This window comes from Scyliorhinus canicula, chromosome 2, assembly GCF_902713615.1.
Source record: "Scyliorhinus canicula chromosome 2, sScyCan1.1, whole genome shotgun sequence".
Classification (NCBI taxonomy): Eukaryota; Metazoa; Chordata; class Chondrichthyes; order Carcharhiniformes; family Scyliorhinidae; genus Scyliorhinus; species Scyliorhinus canicula.
The window spans coordinates 76,205,832-76,222,122 of record NC_052147.1 but is presented as its reverse complement, the minus strand read 5'-3'; the positions used below and the strand labels follow the sequence as shown (position 1 = coordinate 76,222,122).

Genomic DNA, 16,291 nt, shown 5'->3' with positions numbered 1-16,291 from the left:
TACATTCCATTAGGTCGCTCCTCTGTACGGCCACGAACGAGACCCCTCACAACCGATTGTTTGTCTTGCCCAGGAAGTCCACCTCTGGGGTCTCGCTTCCATGTTGGCTGACGACTCCGGGACCAGTTCTACTCCGGAGACATGTGAGGAGCCATAAGACAGATCCGCTAGTCGAGAGGGCCCAACTGCTACACGCAAAACCTCAATACGCCTACGTCGAGCAACCCAACGGCAGGCAAGACACCGTCTCCCTGCGAGACCTGGCACCCACTGGCTCCCCCACCGACCCCCCCCCCCCCACCCTTCCACCAATGCACCCCTCTCCCAACCGGCTGCCGACCCCGGCAGCGCCCCCCCATAGTGCCCCTTCCCCCACCTGGCGTGGCACCAATCACCCTAGTCACCCCGAATACACCCCCCCCCCCCACCCCGCTCCAACGCGGGCAAAGACTCAGTCAACTGTGCTCCCGGATATACCATCACCGAGAACAACCGTATCCACGGCACCACCACCGGAGCGGAGAAGGTCAACACGGACAATCAGACCACCCAAAAGACTGAACTTGTAATTTCTCTTCACCCCCGACGAACTATGCGTTTTTTTTAAAACGGGGTGAATGTGATGAATGATATCTGTACCTTTACCTTTAATACGATAGCCCCTTTAAGACCGGGCTTGGAACCCTGGGGGACTCCGCCTCTGGCTCCGCCCCCAGGAAACTGTATATAAGGTTACGCTTAGTGGGCAGCGTGCTGTGAGCACACTTCTCGGCAGCTGTCTGGTTCTCTGGTAATTAAAGCCTTTGAATTACCAATCTTCTCTCCTGTATCGTAATTGAGGGTATTTCACAGGGACCACCAAGATGGAGGGTGTAGCTGTGGCCATGAGTCAGACATTGTCTAATGATCCAGAGCCCACAGCTCATCGTAGAGCGGGTTGTCATCTTTCAACATGGCACTGATCACACCCGCTCACACATGCAACTGTGTGAGACCATCCCATTGTGCCGCAGGTGTAAGGTGCTGTGAAAGTGGAGGTGTGGGAGCTAGGGTTGTCGGATGGTGCGGGAGGAGGGGGGTGCTGGGTGGAGTGTTTGAGCGGAACGGTGGTGCAAGTATCTTGCTCAGCGATGCCCTCCCCCTAGTTCGTGAAATGTGCGGCGATCAACGCCTCGCGTGCTCACTCACCAAGCCAGTGCCATCATGCAGCCTCCCTGCCATATCCAGATCCCATGTCATATCCGTGCCCCCCCCCCACCCCTCCCCATCCTCCTCCTCCTCCTCATATGCAGATGCGTCGCCCTCATCAGGCTCCCCCTGTGCCGCCTCCTCCAGGACATCAGGCCCTCTGCTGGGCTATGTTGTGCAGCACGCAGCAGACAACAACTATGCAGCTGACCCTCTCTGAATGGTACTGGTGGCCCCTCCAGAGCGGTCCAGGCACCTGAAGCGCATCTTCAAGAGGCCAAAGCACCTCTCCACAACACCCCTGGTTGCTGCATGGGTCTCGTTGTAGCGAGTCTACGCGTTAGTCTGTGGCCTCCGTATAGGCGTCATCAGCCACGACCGCAACGGGTAACCCTTGTTCCACAGCAACCAGCCTCTCAGCCGGGGGGGGGGGGGGGGGGGGGGGTGTCCCTCGAACATGGCGGGGATTTAATATTGTGCCAGTATAAATATGCGCATGCATATTGCCAGGGTACTGGGCGCACACGTGCACGATCTTCATGCGGTGGTCGCAGACCATCTGAATGTTCATTGAACCCCTTTCTGTCAGTGAACACGTCCCTGTTCTCCAATGGTGGTTGCATGGCAACGTGCACCCCATCAGCCACCCCTGAACCATCGGTATCCTGGCCACGGAGCCGAATCCCGCTGCCCGGGCATCATGGTATGAGCAGTCCTCTGGAAACTGGATGTACCGGTCGCCGATGACATACTGTTGGTTACTGCTCGGATGCACCGATGCCTGTGAGGTACCGGACAGGTCCCCGCACGGCGGCTGGAACGACTCCGTCGCGTAGAAGTTGAAGGCTACCATCACCTTGACGGTCACCGGGATAGCATGTCCTCCCCCCGTTCCACGTGGTGCCAGGTATGTCATGTGGTGGCATATATGTGAGACGGTCTCCCTACTCATTCGGAGTCACCTCCTGCATGCCCTGTCTGGCAGGTTCTCGAACGACATATGGTGACGTTACACTCAAAGCCTCATGGGGCACCTCCGGCGCCTTGGCACCACCACCGGCTCCTCCTCCTCCCCCTGTGCCCCATAAAGATCAGAATCCTTGTCCTGTGCATCCCTGATGATGTGGTAGTCATCGTCCCCATCCGCCTCAGGTGGGCAGACCTGTAGCCCGGGCAGTTGGCTCGGGGCCCTCTGTAGCCAGTCCCTCTGCTGCAGCCGCCGCTGCCGCAGCCGCTCTGAGCCGCCTACATCGATGCTGCCGAATGGCCACCTACAGAGCAGCGGCTCCCGCCATGGCGGCAAACATCGCTGGCTGGTGCACAAACATGATGATCTGCAGGGGGGGGGGGGGGGGGGGGGGGGTAGATACAACATGTTTAACAATGGCGCTTTGACACCTCGACAGCCAGGTGCCATGGGATACGTGTGCCCCAGTTGGCTGGTCTCGCTACAGACACGCAGGCACCCTGACCCTTGCCCACAGTCTCCGTCCACCGGCCAGTTTACCCCGTCCCTCCTCAAGGGGCTGAGTGTTGCGGCTCCTGTGTGTGTGTGTGTGGGGGGAGGCTGGCCGCACCCAAGGTCAAGGCGTGTGACCGCGCAGGCCTTTGCCCATCAGCATGCCCTCAACTTGCAAGCGCATCTCCGCCACTGTCCTGCCATGGCAGGCCGGCTGGCATGTCGCTTCCGCGGAAAACCTTCCCCACACCCCCACCACAGAACATGGAGGCCCACTGCCCCGACCACCCCCCCCCCCCCCCACGGACATGACTGCACCCTTCACACCCCTCCCCCCTCCTCCTCCCCCACCCTCCTGCCCCTCCCTCTTCCTTCCCCCACTTCCCCCTCCTCCCCCCACCCTCCTGCCCCTCCCTCTTCCTTCCCCCTCTTCCCCCCCCCCCCCCCCCCCCCCCCCCCCCCCCCCCCCCCCCCCCCCCACCGAGCATGGCGGCATCCTTCCCCCACCCGCTCCTTCTTCCCCCACCCCCTCCTCCTCCCCCCCTCCCCTCCCCCCGCCGAGCATGGTGGCATCTTAGGGGCTGTTTAGCTCACAGGGCTAATCGCTGGATTTTAAAGCAGACCAAGCCGGCCAGCAGCACGGTTCAATTCCCGTAACAGCCTCCCTGAACAGGCGCCGGAATGTGGCGACTAGGGGCTTTTCACAGTAACTTCATTTGAAGCCTACTCGTGACAATAAGCGATTTTCATTTTTTTTCCTTCCCCCCCCCCCCACCGAGCATGGCGGCATCCTTCCCCCACCCCCTCCCCCCACCAGCACCGGCCGTGGACGGCACAACATGCTGCCTCCGAGAAGCTGGCCACTCACCTCCTCACTCCGCCTCCAAATTTATTTAGCAGGGGTGAACGGCGACAGCGTGACTCGGCCCATCGGGGCCGCTGAATAGCGGGGGGCCCGGAGAATCGCCATACTTAGCACCTCGAGTGATTCTCCAGCAGGCGCGGCGCCGACCTCGATGACACCGTTCTCGCCGGTTGGGAGAATGGCGGGACGGCGTCGGACCGACGTCACGCGAAAAATCAGCACGAATGGCAATACTCCCAAACGGCGCGGCATGGGAGAATCCCACCCTCTATGCTCAAACCCTCTCTCTGTATTATCCCATGCCAGTCCTTTGATGCTCTCAATGCCATCGCTAGTGCCTCTTATGGCCAAGGCAAACAACAGTGGGGAGAGTGGACACCCCTGCCTCGTCCCTCGGTGCAGTCTAAAATAATCCGAGCTCACTCGGTTCGTCCGCACGCTCGCCATGGTGCCTGGTACAGCAACCGGACCCAGTCTACAAAGCCCTGCCCAAACCAAACCCAAACCGCCCCAGGACCTCCCACAAAAACTCCCATTCCACCCAATCAAAGGCCTTCTCTGCATTCATGGCGACCACCACTTCCACCTCCCTTCCCTAGGACGGCATCATAATCACATTTCACAGCCTTCAAATGTTCGCCGCTAAATGCCACCCCTTCACAAACCCTGTCTGGTCTTCCCCTATCTCCCCTGGCACACAATCCTCTATTCTCGAGGCATCTACATTTAGAAGGGAGATTGGCCTGTACGACCCACATTGTTTCATAGAATTTACAGTGCAGAAGGAGGCATTCGGCCCATTGTGTCTGCACCGGCTCTTGGAAAGAGCACCCTTCCCAACCGCACACCTCCAACCTATCCCCATAACCCAGTATCCCCATCCAATACTAAGGGCAATTTTGGACACTAAGGACAATTTAGCATGGCCAATCCACCTAACCTGCACATCTTTGGACTGTGGGAGGAAACCAGAGCACCCGGAGGAAACCCATGCACACACGGGGAGAACGTACAGATTCCGCACAGTGACCGAAGCCGGGAATCGAACCTGGGACTCTGGGGCTGTGAAGCAATTGTGCTAATCACTATGCTACCGTGCCGCCCTGGGTCCTTGTTCTGGGTCCTTATCCCACTTCAGGATGAGAGAAATTGAGGCCTGTGACATCGTCGGAGGCAGTATGCCTCCATCCCTAGCCACATAAAACACCCTTACCAGCGGGGGCCCCAGCACCCTGAAAATTTTTTATAGAACTCTACTGGGTACCCGTCCGGCCCCGGGGCCTTGCCCGACTGCATCGCGCACAATCCCTCCATCACTTCCACCAGCTCAATTGGGTCCCCTGGACCCTCCACCAGCTCTTCCTCCACCCTTGGAAACTCCAGTCCCTCCAGAAACCACCTCATCCCCTCCACCCCAGCTGGGGGTTCCGACTCATATAACCTGCAGTAAAAGTCCCTAACACCCCGTTCACCCCCACCGGGTCCAAGAACGTACACCCCCCTCTGTCCTCCACTTTTCCAATCTCCCTCGCCGTCTCCCACTTCCTTAGCTGGTGTACTAGCTTCCTATTAGCCTTCTCCTCATATTCGTACACAGCCCTCTTGCCTTTCTCAACTGCCCACCGCCTTCCCTGTAGATAGCAACCCAAACTCCATCCGCAGCCTCTGCCATTCTTTCAAAAACTCCACCTCCGGGGCATCCGAGTACCTCTTTTGTTCCGACAAAACTGATGCTCCCCGAACCTGCTGCTGTAATCTTCATCCATTCTTGGCATTTTGAAAACTGCGTTCCTTATTTCAAACCTCAACATCATCCCCTAACCACCGATCCAGAAGTGAGCACTGTGTCACACATGAGACATTCTTGGATGCTGTGGAGGAGAGGCGGGGCACCCTGTTCCCCAGCGGGGGAAGGAGGCTGCCACCCAAGGATGTAAAGGCCGTGAGCGCTGTGGACTCCACCGCCAGGACCGGACAGCAGTGCCGGAAGAAGCTGCACGACCTCCTCAGGGCAGCTCAGATGAATCACCACCTCCATGACCCTGGCACATCCCACACATCCCATATTCATAACACAACCCCCTTCCCCCCAACCAGGTGGACCAGTATGCAGCACTGGGTGAGGGTGAGCAACCCCCAGGCCAAACAGGGTGAGATGCCCACAGCAGTGTTCCCCTGGCACCAACCCCCATCCCACACACCCGTAACCCCCCTCCCCTCTTGGGGGGCGATCAAACCCCACCCGCCGACAATCTGCGCGCACCCCAGCCTGCACCACAAGATTAACGTGCAGGTTCAGAAGCCAGTTAGGAAGGCAAATGCAATGTTAGCATTCATGTCAAGAGGGTTAGAATACAAGAGCAGGGATGTACTTCTGAGGCTGTAAAAGGCTCTGGTCAGACCCCATTTGGAGTAAGGTGAGCAGTTTTGGGTCCCGTATCTAAGGAAGGATGTGCTGACCTTGGAAAAGCTCCAGAGAATGATCCCGGGAATGAAGAGCTTGTCATATGGGGAACGGTTTAGAAGGATGTGGGGGAATCTAATTGAAACTTACTGGATACTGAGAGGCCTGGATAGAGTGGACGTGAAGAGGATGTCGGGAAAACTAGAACCAGAGGGCACAGCCTCAGACTGAAGGGACGATTCTTTAAAACAGAGATGAGGAGGAATTTCTTCAGCCAGAGGGTGGTGAATCTGTGGAAGTCCTTACAGCAGCAGGCTATGGAGGCAAACTCACTGAGGGTCTTTAAGACAGAGATAGATAGGTTCTGATTAATAGGGAGACCAAAGGTTATGAGAAGAAGGCAGGAGAATGGGGATGAGAAAAATATCAGCCATGAATGAATGCGGATCAGAGTGGCCTAATTCTGCTCCCATGTCTTATGGTCTTATTCCAACCGCCCACCATGCCGGTGCCTGCACACAGAGGCCACCAGCCGTTGACCTTCTGTGCTGCCCACGTCCAAGTGTCTCACACTGTGCATTGTCTGTCCACCCCCCAGGAGAAGACAGCTCACAGCCACAGGGAGAGAGGGAAGACCGGAGGGGGCTCCCAGGCCTGCGGCCCCTCACCACCGCAGAGCAGAGGGACTGGGACCCAGTCAGTGGGCCCGGAGAGCGGGCACTTGCCGAGGCCGAGGTTGGCATCAAAGAAGCAGATATGCCCCCAATGAATTTCACCGTGCCTATAGCATGTGTGGCACCCCCCACAACCCCTCCATCAACCCCATCGCCCACCAAAGGGGCAGGAAGTGGTGTTGACCATGCGTGCCACCCAAGCCAACACTGCACAGGTGGCGTCCGCAGTGGAGGCCTTGGGTGCGACAGTATCAGCCATGGGTCAAAATGTCCAAGGATGCTGTGCAGGACATGGCCGAGGCTCAGGACAGGGCTGGCCAGTGACAGGCTACCATATACTAGGCCACCTGACATTGTTTCGGCATTCCAGAGCTTGGCCCAGTCACAATGGGCCATGGCTTTGGGCGTCGCCAGCATTGGCCCGGTGCTGGCTAATCAGAACCAGATACAGAGGGACCTGGCACAGTCCCTGAGCGAAGAGGAACAGTCTCTGAGGGACATGGCACAGTGTCCCTGTACACCATAGCCGTGAGCATGGAGACCCTGGTCAAGACAAGAGCGAGACTCCAGGACTGGCAGCGCCGGGTGACAGTGGAGCCCCTGGAGCTCGCTCTGGCCGCATCCTCGCACCAAGAAGTAGCCCGGGGGCCATCAGGAGGCGATGGAGCCCGTGCTAGTGACTAGCAACACCGGGAGGTGCTGCAACACCAGCACCCCTGAATCTCCCACCTGTACCTGGCACATCCGATGGGCAGTGAGCCGAACAGGGTGGCACCATGCCACCTGTGACATCCTTGAGACTGCCGGGTCCATCCAGGCCCAGTCACTCCAGAGGACTACCGCCAAAGGGGATGCTGGTCACAGGGCGGGAATCGCAGCAGGCCGCCTCCACTCCTGATGTACCACCTGGGAAGCCACCTAGGCAGAGCGTTATGGCCTGTAAGACCAGAAAGGTAGACACCAGCTAAGAAGGCACGGGTGCAGCACTTAGGTTAGCAAGAGGAGTTAGGGCTCAATGTCTGTAAAAAGCACAATAAACACCCACCAACATTCTGAACTGCTTTGGTCCTCTGTCAGAAGAGTGTGAGGGATGGGCTGGGAGCAAAGATGTGCTGGGTGAGGGTGCAGGTTGGGGTAGAATTCCGCTGGTGTGGGGTGCAGGTGTTGGAGGTGGGCATGGGCAAGGGCCCCAAGGCCAGTCACTGCACATCGCCCCATTACCTGCACCCCACCTCCCACTTCTTACCCCAGAACCTACCACACACCCGCCACCCCAGGGGTTCGATGGGACCGTGAGATGGAATGGCCAGCACGCATGCAGGAATCACCTGGGCGGACAGTGCTACCGAGGGCAGGAGTCAGACTACGCCCAACGATGCAGAGTACCAAGGTTTATCACAGAGTGGGCCACCATCATCCTCCATCCCATGGATCAAGCCCATTGTTTTTTTTAATATATTTAGAGTACCCAAATCATTTTGTCCAATTAAGGGGCAATTTAGTGCAGCCAATCCACCTATCCTGCACATCTTTGGGTTGTGGGGGAGAAACCCACGCAAACAAGGGGAGAATGAGCAAACTCCACATGGACAGTGACCCAGAGCCGGGATCGAAACTGGAACCTCGGCGCCGTGAGGCAGCAGTGCTACCACTGCACCACCATGCTGCCCACAACCAAGCCCATTGATAATGCCAACCCAAGGCCCACACCCTAAGGTGCAGTAGGCAGGAAGCACAGGGTGGTCGGGGGGGGGGGGGGGGGGAGAGAGAGTGGGGGGGGGGGGTGGATGGATAGTGACAAAAAGCTAAATGATAGAAAATTGACTAAGCAAGAGAAACAAAAGATGATGAAAAATGGAACAGGCATTCCTAAATATATTGGGTATCTCTGCCAAGGCTGGCATTTATTGCCCATCCCTTTTGGCCTGAAGTGGTGTTGATTTTCTTGCATTTGTGCACAGGTTTATTACAAGTCAGCAACGTTCTAGGCTGCTTTATACGGTACTTAAGTGTCAATCACCTTTGTGCGGGACTGGAACTACATATACAGTATGCATGCTTTCTAAAGGGTATTTGGAAACCAGTTGGGTTTTTCAGCAGCTTCATAACTACTTTTACTCACCAGTTTCTAACTTTTGTTTGAAGTGATTTTAAATTCTCAAATTTTCTCGTGACCTTGTCCTCTGCCCTTTTTTACCCTTTATCCTTCTTTTGTTGTATGAGTGCAAAAAGGGACAGACATTGCGAAAATTCCTTCCCCGGTTTTGTATGTATGTAAAATAAACAAATCCTCTTATTTTACCTTGCTTTGAGTTTGCTGTCGGATTATCAATAGTGGTATTGATCATGCCAAACTGAAAGGTTGAGGAAATAAGCCATTGCTTATAAAGGGGGAAAATAAAAACACTTTTCTGTTTACAGATAGTGAGAGGAGAAATCAGGGTTGTTTAATTTAATCCCCCTTCTGTACCTAACATTGGATTTAAATTCGCCTTCTGTATTGCACTCATCTGATCTGATCCATGTAGCCTACTAATGTACCTGTATTCCAACATGCCCATAACAACTTTCCATTATAATATCTTTCCAACTTGCTTGTTTCCTGGGAGGTTAAATATTTGAAAACTCAATGTTATCTTACTTTTGGAAATATCTTAAAGTGAGTTCAAATAAAATTTCTTGTACACTATATATCTGAGACCCAGAGTTGCACAGGGAGAGCGGAGAGAAGATAAATGCCGGCAAGAGAACAAAATGCAAATGAAGGAAGGGGAGACATATTTCCACTGCAACATCATCGTCCGCAGCAGCAGCAATTTGTCCAGTTTTATCTCTTATCACTGTGATTTCCTTTTGTGCATGTTGATGTATTTTTTTCCTATGAAGCATATTTAAGCTAAACAAATTGTCAAAAGTTTTTCATTTTATCAGGTGCTTTAAATGTAAATTTAAATAAACTAATGTAACCCCAGTAGCTATTTATAAACTGTTTGTATTGTATTGTACTTCACATCTTTGTGGAGAATATAGGCTCTATTGGATCTACTAATTGTTTGGGGTCCTTTGAGAAATCAATTAAACACATACTGGGAAATAAAATGATTCCCAGAAATACTGAGTCTGCAAAAATATAATCAACTGCTAAGAAATGAGTTAACTATTGAACCCTTAAGGCCATGTCTGGATTCCAACAATGTTTCAAAGGATGTACATGTAAGCCCTACCTAAAGAAACAATATGAAGACATATTCAGCAAATTGCAACTAGTAACATAGTAAGGCTAGACTCTGTGGTGATATGTCTAGGAGGTTTACGGTACCTATCTGCCATTGGTGCAGAACACTCGCTGCCCATTGGCTCAGGTCGGTCATGTGCCTCTCGGCTGGTTGGTTGAGACTAGTCATGTGACTGCTCACCGATTGGTCGGGAGGAAAGTAGTCTCGCCTATGAGGCGGGGTATAAGAACCCGTACGACCCGGCAGTCTGCTTTTCTCTGTAGGTCGACTGCCGGGCACACAACTGGTTGATTAAAGCCTAATGTTTGGATCTTCATCTCGACTCGTGTCCAATTGATGGTACATCAGACTCGTCATGACTTAAAGACTATAATCATGAGAGAGAATACATGGGAAACTGTAGTGTCAGGGAAATAATAATTAATCTTGAGTGTGTGATTAATGTCTAATTAACTAATCACCTGTTAAGTAATTGACACCTTTCTGAATGAAACAGGGGGGTCTCTGTTGAGAGTAAAAACCAAAGAAAAATGAGTAAGGGACTAAAACATAGATAACGATTGACTTAAGAATATGATCATATGATAAATTTTTTTAGAAGCATTCCAGCCTTTTGGAATTCTTGAAGCATCTGTAGAAATTATTTTTATTTTTTGACGTATTTTCTTTCCCTTTTTCTTATGTTAATATTTTAATAATTTTTCACTGTATTCTGACGAATTTATGTATTATTTGATTCAGTTCTTATGCAAGTGTATGAAGTAAATTCTTCATAATAAAGTGTGTTTTGGACACCTCTATCAACCAGACTGAGTACCTTGGGCGGGATTCTCCCTACCCAGTGGGGCAGGGGGTCCTGGCGGGACGGACTGGCGTGTACCACTCTGGTGTTGGGCTGCCCCAAAAGTGCAGAAACCTCCGCACCTTCAGGGGCGAGGCCCACCCCGGAGTAGTTTGCGCCCCGCCGGCCGGCAGAAATGGGGCTTGACGCCATGCTAACCGGCGCCGAACGGCCTCCGCCGGCCGGCGCGAGTTGGTGCATGCGCGGGAGCACCAGCGCGTGCTGGCATCGTCCCTGCACATGCGCAGAGGGCTTCATTTCCGCACCGGCAATGGCGGACTGCTACAGCCACCGGTGCGGAACAATAGAGTACCCCCACGGCACAGGCCCGCCCGCAGATCGGTGGGCCAGGCCGTGGAGCACCTCCCGGGGCCAGATCCCCCCGCACCCCCCCAAGAACCCTGGAGGCCGCCCGCGCCGCCAGGTCCTGCTGGTGGGAATGGCGAAAGTCGGGCGGGACTTCGGCCCATTGCGGGCCTGAGAATTCGGGCAGCTCTGGAGCCCATTGAGTCGCTCCGGACCCAGCCATTCTCTGAGGCGGGCGGCGCGACTCACACCGGGCCGATTTCTGGGGGGGCGGGAGAATTTGGAGGACAATGGGGGTGGGATTCACGCCGACCCCTGGCGATTCTCCGACCCAGCGGGGGGTCGGAGAATCCCGCCCCTTATTTTTGGGAGAAAAATAAGAGGTCCTCCAGGCTTAGAATCGTGCCTGAAATTGGTGGAATGGCCACTAGAAATTTGCCACCCTGCTTCATTTGTTCATATCTGGTTCATATCTGCAGAATATGAGGGTGGTGGGAGGAAGCCTGCATCCATCTCCCCTGGACTACTCATTTTTAAAACAGTCCTCTCAAGTCACTTAGCGTATGAGAATCCGAGAATAGACCTCCAATTTTGCAGGATATTACCATTAGGGAACTTCCATGAGGCCCTTGAAAGCAGGCATATTCAGTAGACGAAGTTTCCTGTCATGCATCTCTGCACTGACACTAATGTTGTGGAGGATTTTCAAGACCATTGTCGTTAAAAAAAAAGTACTACTTGGTATTACCTTGCTATCTCCTGTTGTTTCGAAGAAGTAAAATCCTTATCTGAACAGATTTCATCTGCCTCTTGCTGGATTGACTCTGGAAGTTTACTACAGCCATATCCTTTTCTGCTTGGAGTGTAGTACAGCTTTGAAGCCAGTTGCAAATCAATGGGTAATACATGACTCGGCTCAACAGTGCAAAAGTGGTGGATAGTCTGATATCCTCGAGCTCTGCAAAAGAAAATCCAAATAATAACAGAAATCAATTCCTTTGGGTACATTTGATGAAAAAACATCAAGAAAATGACCTTTTGTTATTTTGAAAAACAAAACACAATTTTGTGCAGAAATCTAGGGCGGGATTCTCCCCTACCCAGCGGGGCGGGGAGTCCCGGCGTGATGGAGTGGTGTGAACCACTCCGGCGTCGGGATGCCCCAAAGGTGTGGAAGTCTCCGCACCTTTAGGGGCCAAGCCCTAACATTGAGGGGCTAGGCCCGCACCGGAGTGGTTGGCGCTCTGCCAGCCGGCGGGAACGGCCTTTGGCACCACGCCAGCTGGGGCCGAAGGTACTTCGCCGGCCGGCGTAAGTCTGCGCATGCGCCGGAGCGTCAGCGGCTGCTGACGTCATCCCCACGCATGCGCAGGGGACGGGGTCACGTCCGCCTCCCCCATGGTGAAGACTATGGCGAAGGCGGAAGGAAAAGACCCCCAGGGGCCAGATCCTCCTGCCCCCCCAGGACCCCAGAGCCCGCCGCGCCGCCTGATCCCGCCGGTAAGATAGGTGGTTTGATCCACCCCGGCGGGAGAGGCAAGACAGCGGCGGGACTTCGGACCATCGCGGGCCGGAGAATCGCTGGGGGGGGGGGGGGGGCGCCAACCGGCGCGATTCCCGCCCCCGCCGAATCTCTGGTGCTGGACACTTCGTGACACGGCGGGGGCGGGATTGACGCCGGCCCCCGGCGATTCTCCGACCTGGCAGGGGGTCAGAGAATTCCGCCCCACATCTTTGAAAAGGTACAGAGGGATGTTTTTGAACATAAAACGGGGGCAGAATTCTCCGACCCCCCGGAGAATCGCCCGGGACCGGCGTCAATCCTGGCCCCGCCGTGTCCCGAATTCTCCACTCCCCGAGATCGGCGGGGGCAGGAATTGCGCTGCACCGGTTGGCAGGCCCCCCATGATGGGCCGAAGTCCCGCCGCTGACAGGCCTTTCCCGCCGGCGTGATTTAAACCACCTCTGGTGCTGGCGGGTTTGGCGGCGCGGGCGGGCTCCGGGGTCCTGGGGGGGGGATGCGGGGCGATCTGACCCGGTGGGGTGCCCCCACGGTGGCCTGGCCCGCGATCGGGACCCACCGATCAGCAGGCGGGCCTGTGCCGTAGTGGCACTCTTTTTCTTCCGGCCAAGGCGGGGGCGGAAGAAACCCCCTCACCTGCGCATGCGTCAGTATGACATTAGCAGCCGCTGACGCACCGGTGCATGCGCGGACTTCCGCCGGCCGGCGAAGGCCTTTCGGCCCTGGCTGGCGGGGCGCCAAAGGCCATTCTCGCCGGCCGGCGGAGCGGGAGCCACTCCGGTGTGGGCCTAGCCCCTCAATGTGAGGGCTTGGTCCCTAAAGGTGCAGAAAATTCCGCACCTTTGGGGGGGCCCGACGCCGGAGTGGTTCACCACTCTGCTGGGTAGGGAAGAATCCCGGCCCAGATCCAAAACAGTTGCAGCAAAGATTGATATCCATAGAATTCCAACAGTGCAGAAGGAGATCATTCGGCCCATCAGGTCTGCACGGCCCTCTGAAAGAACACCCTACCACCACCCACTCTATTCCCGTAACGGCACCTAACATGCACATATTTTGAACTAAGGGGCAATTTTAGCACGGCTAATCCATCCATCTAGGGACACAAAAATGTGTTCACCAGCAACTCTGATTTAGTAAAAAATGGCTTGTTCTTTACACATATGGCTACATAAAGGGACAGGATACTGGATATCAGTGTAAAATTTACATAGGCAGAAGCTTTGCCTCTGGTATTTCCGTGGGATGCTGTAACACAGGATTTCCTTCCTGCTCTTTGACGTCACTAACATGGAGCACCCTGTGTGGTTTCATTGAAACAATGAGACCACTACTTTAGATAGATTCATGAACATTTAAAAAGCTTTGAGATCACAGAAAACTGCATTCCAAAAGGCAAGAATTTTCTTTTGGAAAATAAGAATCAAGATTTTGAAAATTTTGATCATCAAAAAATGAGGGAGTACCTTGATATTTTCATTCAGACGGCGAGGCACAGAACAGAATCATGGGGCAGAATCTCCCCATCCTATTCAAGGCAGGTTTCATGGCAGGTGGGAGCAGAGAATTTGGCGGCAAGCAAAATGTCAGAAACTCGCCAGCGTAAAAACAATTTGCAATTCTCCCAAAGGCGGGGTAATTGGTGTGTTGATTATCCCACTGCTGGTGGGGTGAATGCCATTTACATTTCTTTACATCACATGAATGATCATTAAACCAGCTGCCTGCTCGCTGAAATCTCCTCATACCTTCCAATCTTGTGTAATGCAAGCTGGAAATTACATCGGCATCAAACCAGTTTGAAAATGAGTGGCATGCACAAGTTGAATTTCATTTCACTTGTGACGTTGAGGTGTGTGCATAATACATAGCCGAGCTTCCATAGCACTGCGTCATTCTTGTGGCTTTTAATGCTGTCGGGTTGGTCTCCTCCAGCTCTTTGCTGACATTGTCTACAAGGACACCCCTTGTAGGCATCAACGTTCCACCACCCCCATCTTCCCCTTGCACCGAACCCCTAGTTGAAATTCTCATCAATAAAAGTGGAGGCCTGCTTGAGGCATGTGAGATGCCCTTGCAGACAATGGTCCGACACTGCTCAGTACTGCAGCCGGGGATGGAGAATACAGGCGTTTTTGCAACCAAAGGCTGACACCATTGTCTGCAAGGGCATCACACAGGCCTCAAGCAGGCCTCCACTTTTATTGATGAGAATTTCCACCAGGGGTTGGGTGCAAGGGGAAGATGGGGTTGACAGAGGAAAAAAGGAGGGGCAGGAGGGCGACAGGGAAGGAAGGCTGTTCAAGGGCACGGGGGGCAGGAAGAGTAAAGCGGGGGGGGAGGGTGCAATGGGGAAGGAAAGCTGTGCATGGCCAGTGGGGTGGAAGGGAAACAGAGCACAATGGAAGGCAGAGTGTCAAGGAGATGGATGAGGAACAATGGAAGGCAATGGGAAGACCAACGGGTGGGAAGCTGGAGCCCGACAAGGCTGAATGAAAAGCTGACAAACAAGGGGGTCCGTGGCTGGAAGACACGGACTCTGAAATAGGAGGGGAAGACATAATAAATTGGCAGAGTATGTGAAGCTCTCCATTGGGGGGAGTTGGGGGGACGCATTCATCTTGGTAGCTGACTCTACACACAGCCTCTAGATGGGTTGAGTAGAGGTCCACATGAAGTACATGCAGGTAGGAAAGTCTAGCACAACAACTGTGGGATCCAGTATAATTGAGGGAGGCTGGCGAACACCTGGAAGAAGCTCTACCTTCACTCTACCTGTGACAATTGGAGGATTTTAGGAATATTGGGGGTCTAAATATTGGGACAAGTTAAGAGTTTAAAGCCTTTATAGTGTGTGGCTGCAGTGATCATGGTTTTAAAAAGGATTTTGCTTTGCCTTGAGGGAATAGAATATGAAATTGACAAAGGAATGTGTTTTGCAGTTTAGGCTAATGGACTGTGGTTTGACTGGGGAGGTTCCTGGGGAGTTAATGCTTTTGCAGCCTGCAGATATAATTTGTTTTTAGCTTGGGGAGATGAGGTCATTGCTGGGTGGAGCCCACAATTGCAGAGAGGCAGTAACTATTTGAAGATAGGCAGCCAGAGTCAGAGGGTGTTCCAACCAGAACCAAATCTGTTTTATAAAGCAAGTATTACTCTATGCCCTGCTAATTACAAACTGGATTAACAGTTGGATTTTCATGTTGTTTAATGGGAAATTGTATACTTATGTTAAGGGGTATTTGTAAGCAGTTCTTTACATATGTGAAGTTAAAGTTTAATATTGCATTAATTATAAAGTTTTGTTTAAGAAATACCAAAGCCCTATGTTTTCATGCAATCACTCCTGGAGCACATCATTCTTTCAACACAGTCTTAAAATAAATAAAAATATTGGGGTTTCTGTCCAATATCCTCGCCACTGTTGGGGTCTGATCTGGGATCATAATAAAATTGGGGGCTCATCCGGGATCAGGATCGGGGTCCGGGATCAGATTCTTAAGTGTAACTCCTTGTTTGGCTTGGGGTTATTGAACTTAAAGACAGTGAATGTGTGTGGAATGATTGCATTCTTTCAGGTTTTGCCATTTAAATCGGGAGTGACAGGAGATGGCTCTTGCAGTGCAAACATTTTCCTGGGTGTTGAAGCGATTACCTGGGATGGTTTACAAAAGGAGACTAAAGCAAAACTTTTGAATTTGGTGGAGAAACTGTAGTTAACTTTATCAAAAAGGGTGAGGAAGCTAGAGATAATACAAGCCATAGCTCAATTTTTTAATTTGCCAGAGACACAGCC

General features: G+C 53.2%; 1 protein-coding gene across 1 annotated transcript in view; it reads right to left on the bottom strand.

The window, feature by feature from the left end:
* Positions 1–16,291, bottom strand: part of ttc6 (tetratricopeptide repeat domain 6) — a 564,332-nt gene that overhangs the window by 367,406 nt on the left and 180,635 nt on the right. The window contains exon 5 of the mRNA XM_038780915.1: positions 11,722–11,931. Within this exon, the coding sequence (XP_038636843.1) occupies positions 11,722–11,931 (210 nt within the window). The remainder of the gene's footprint in view (positions 1–11,721; positions 11,932–16,291) is intronic.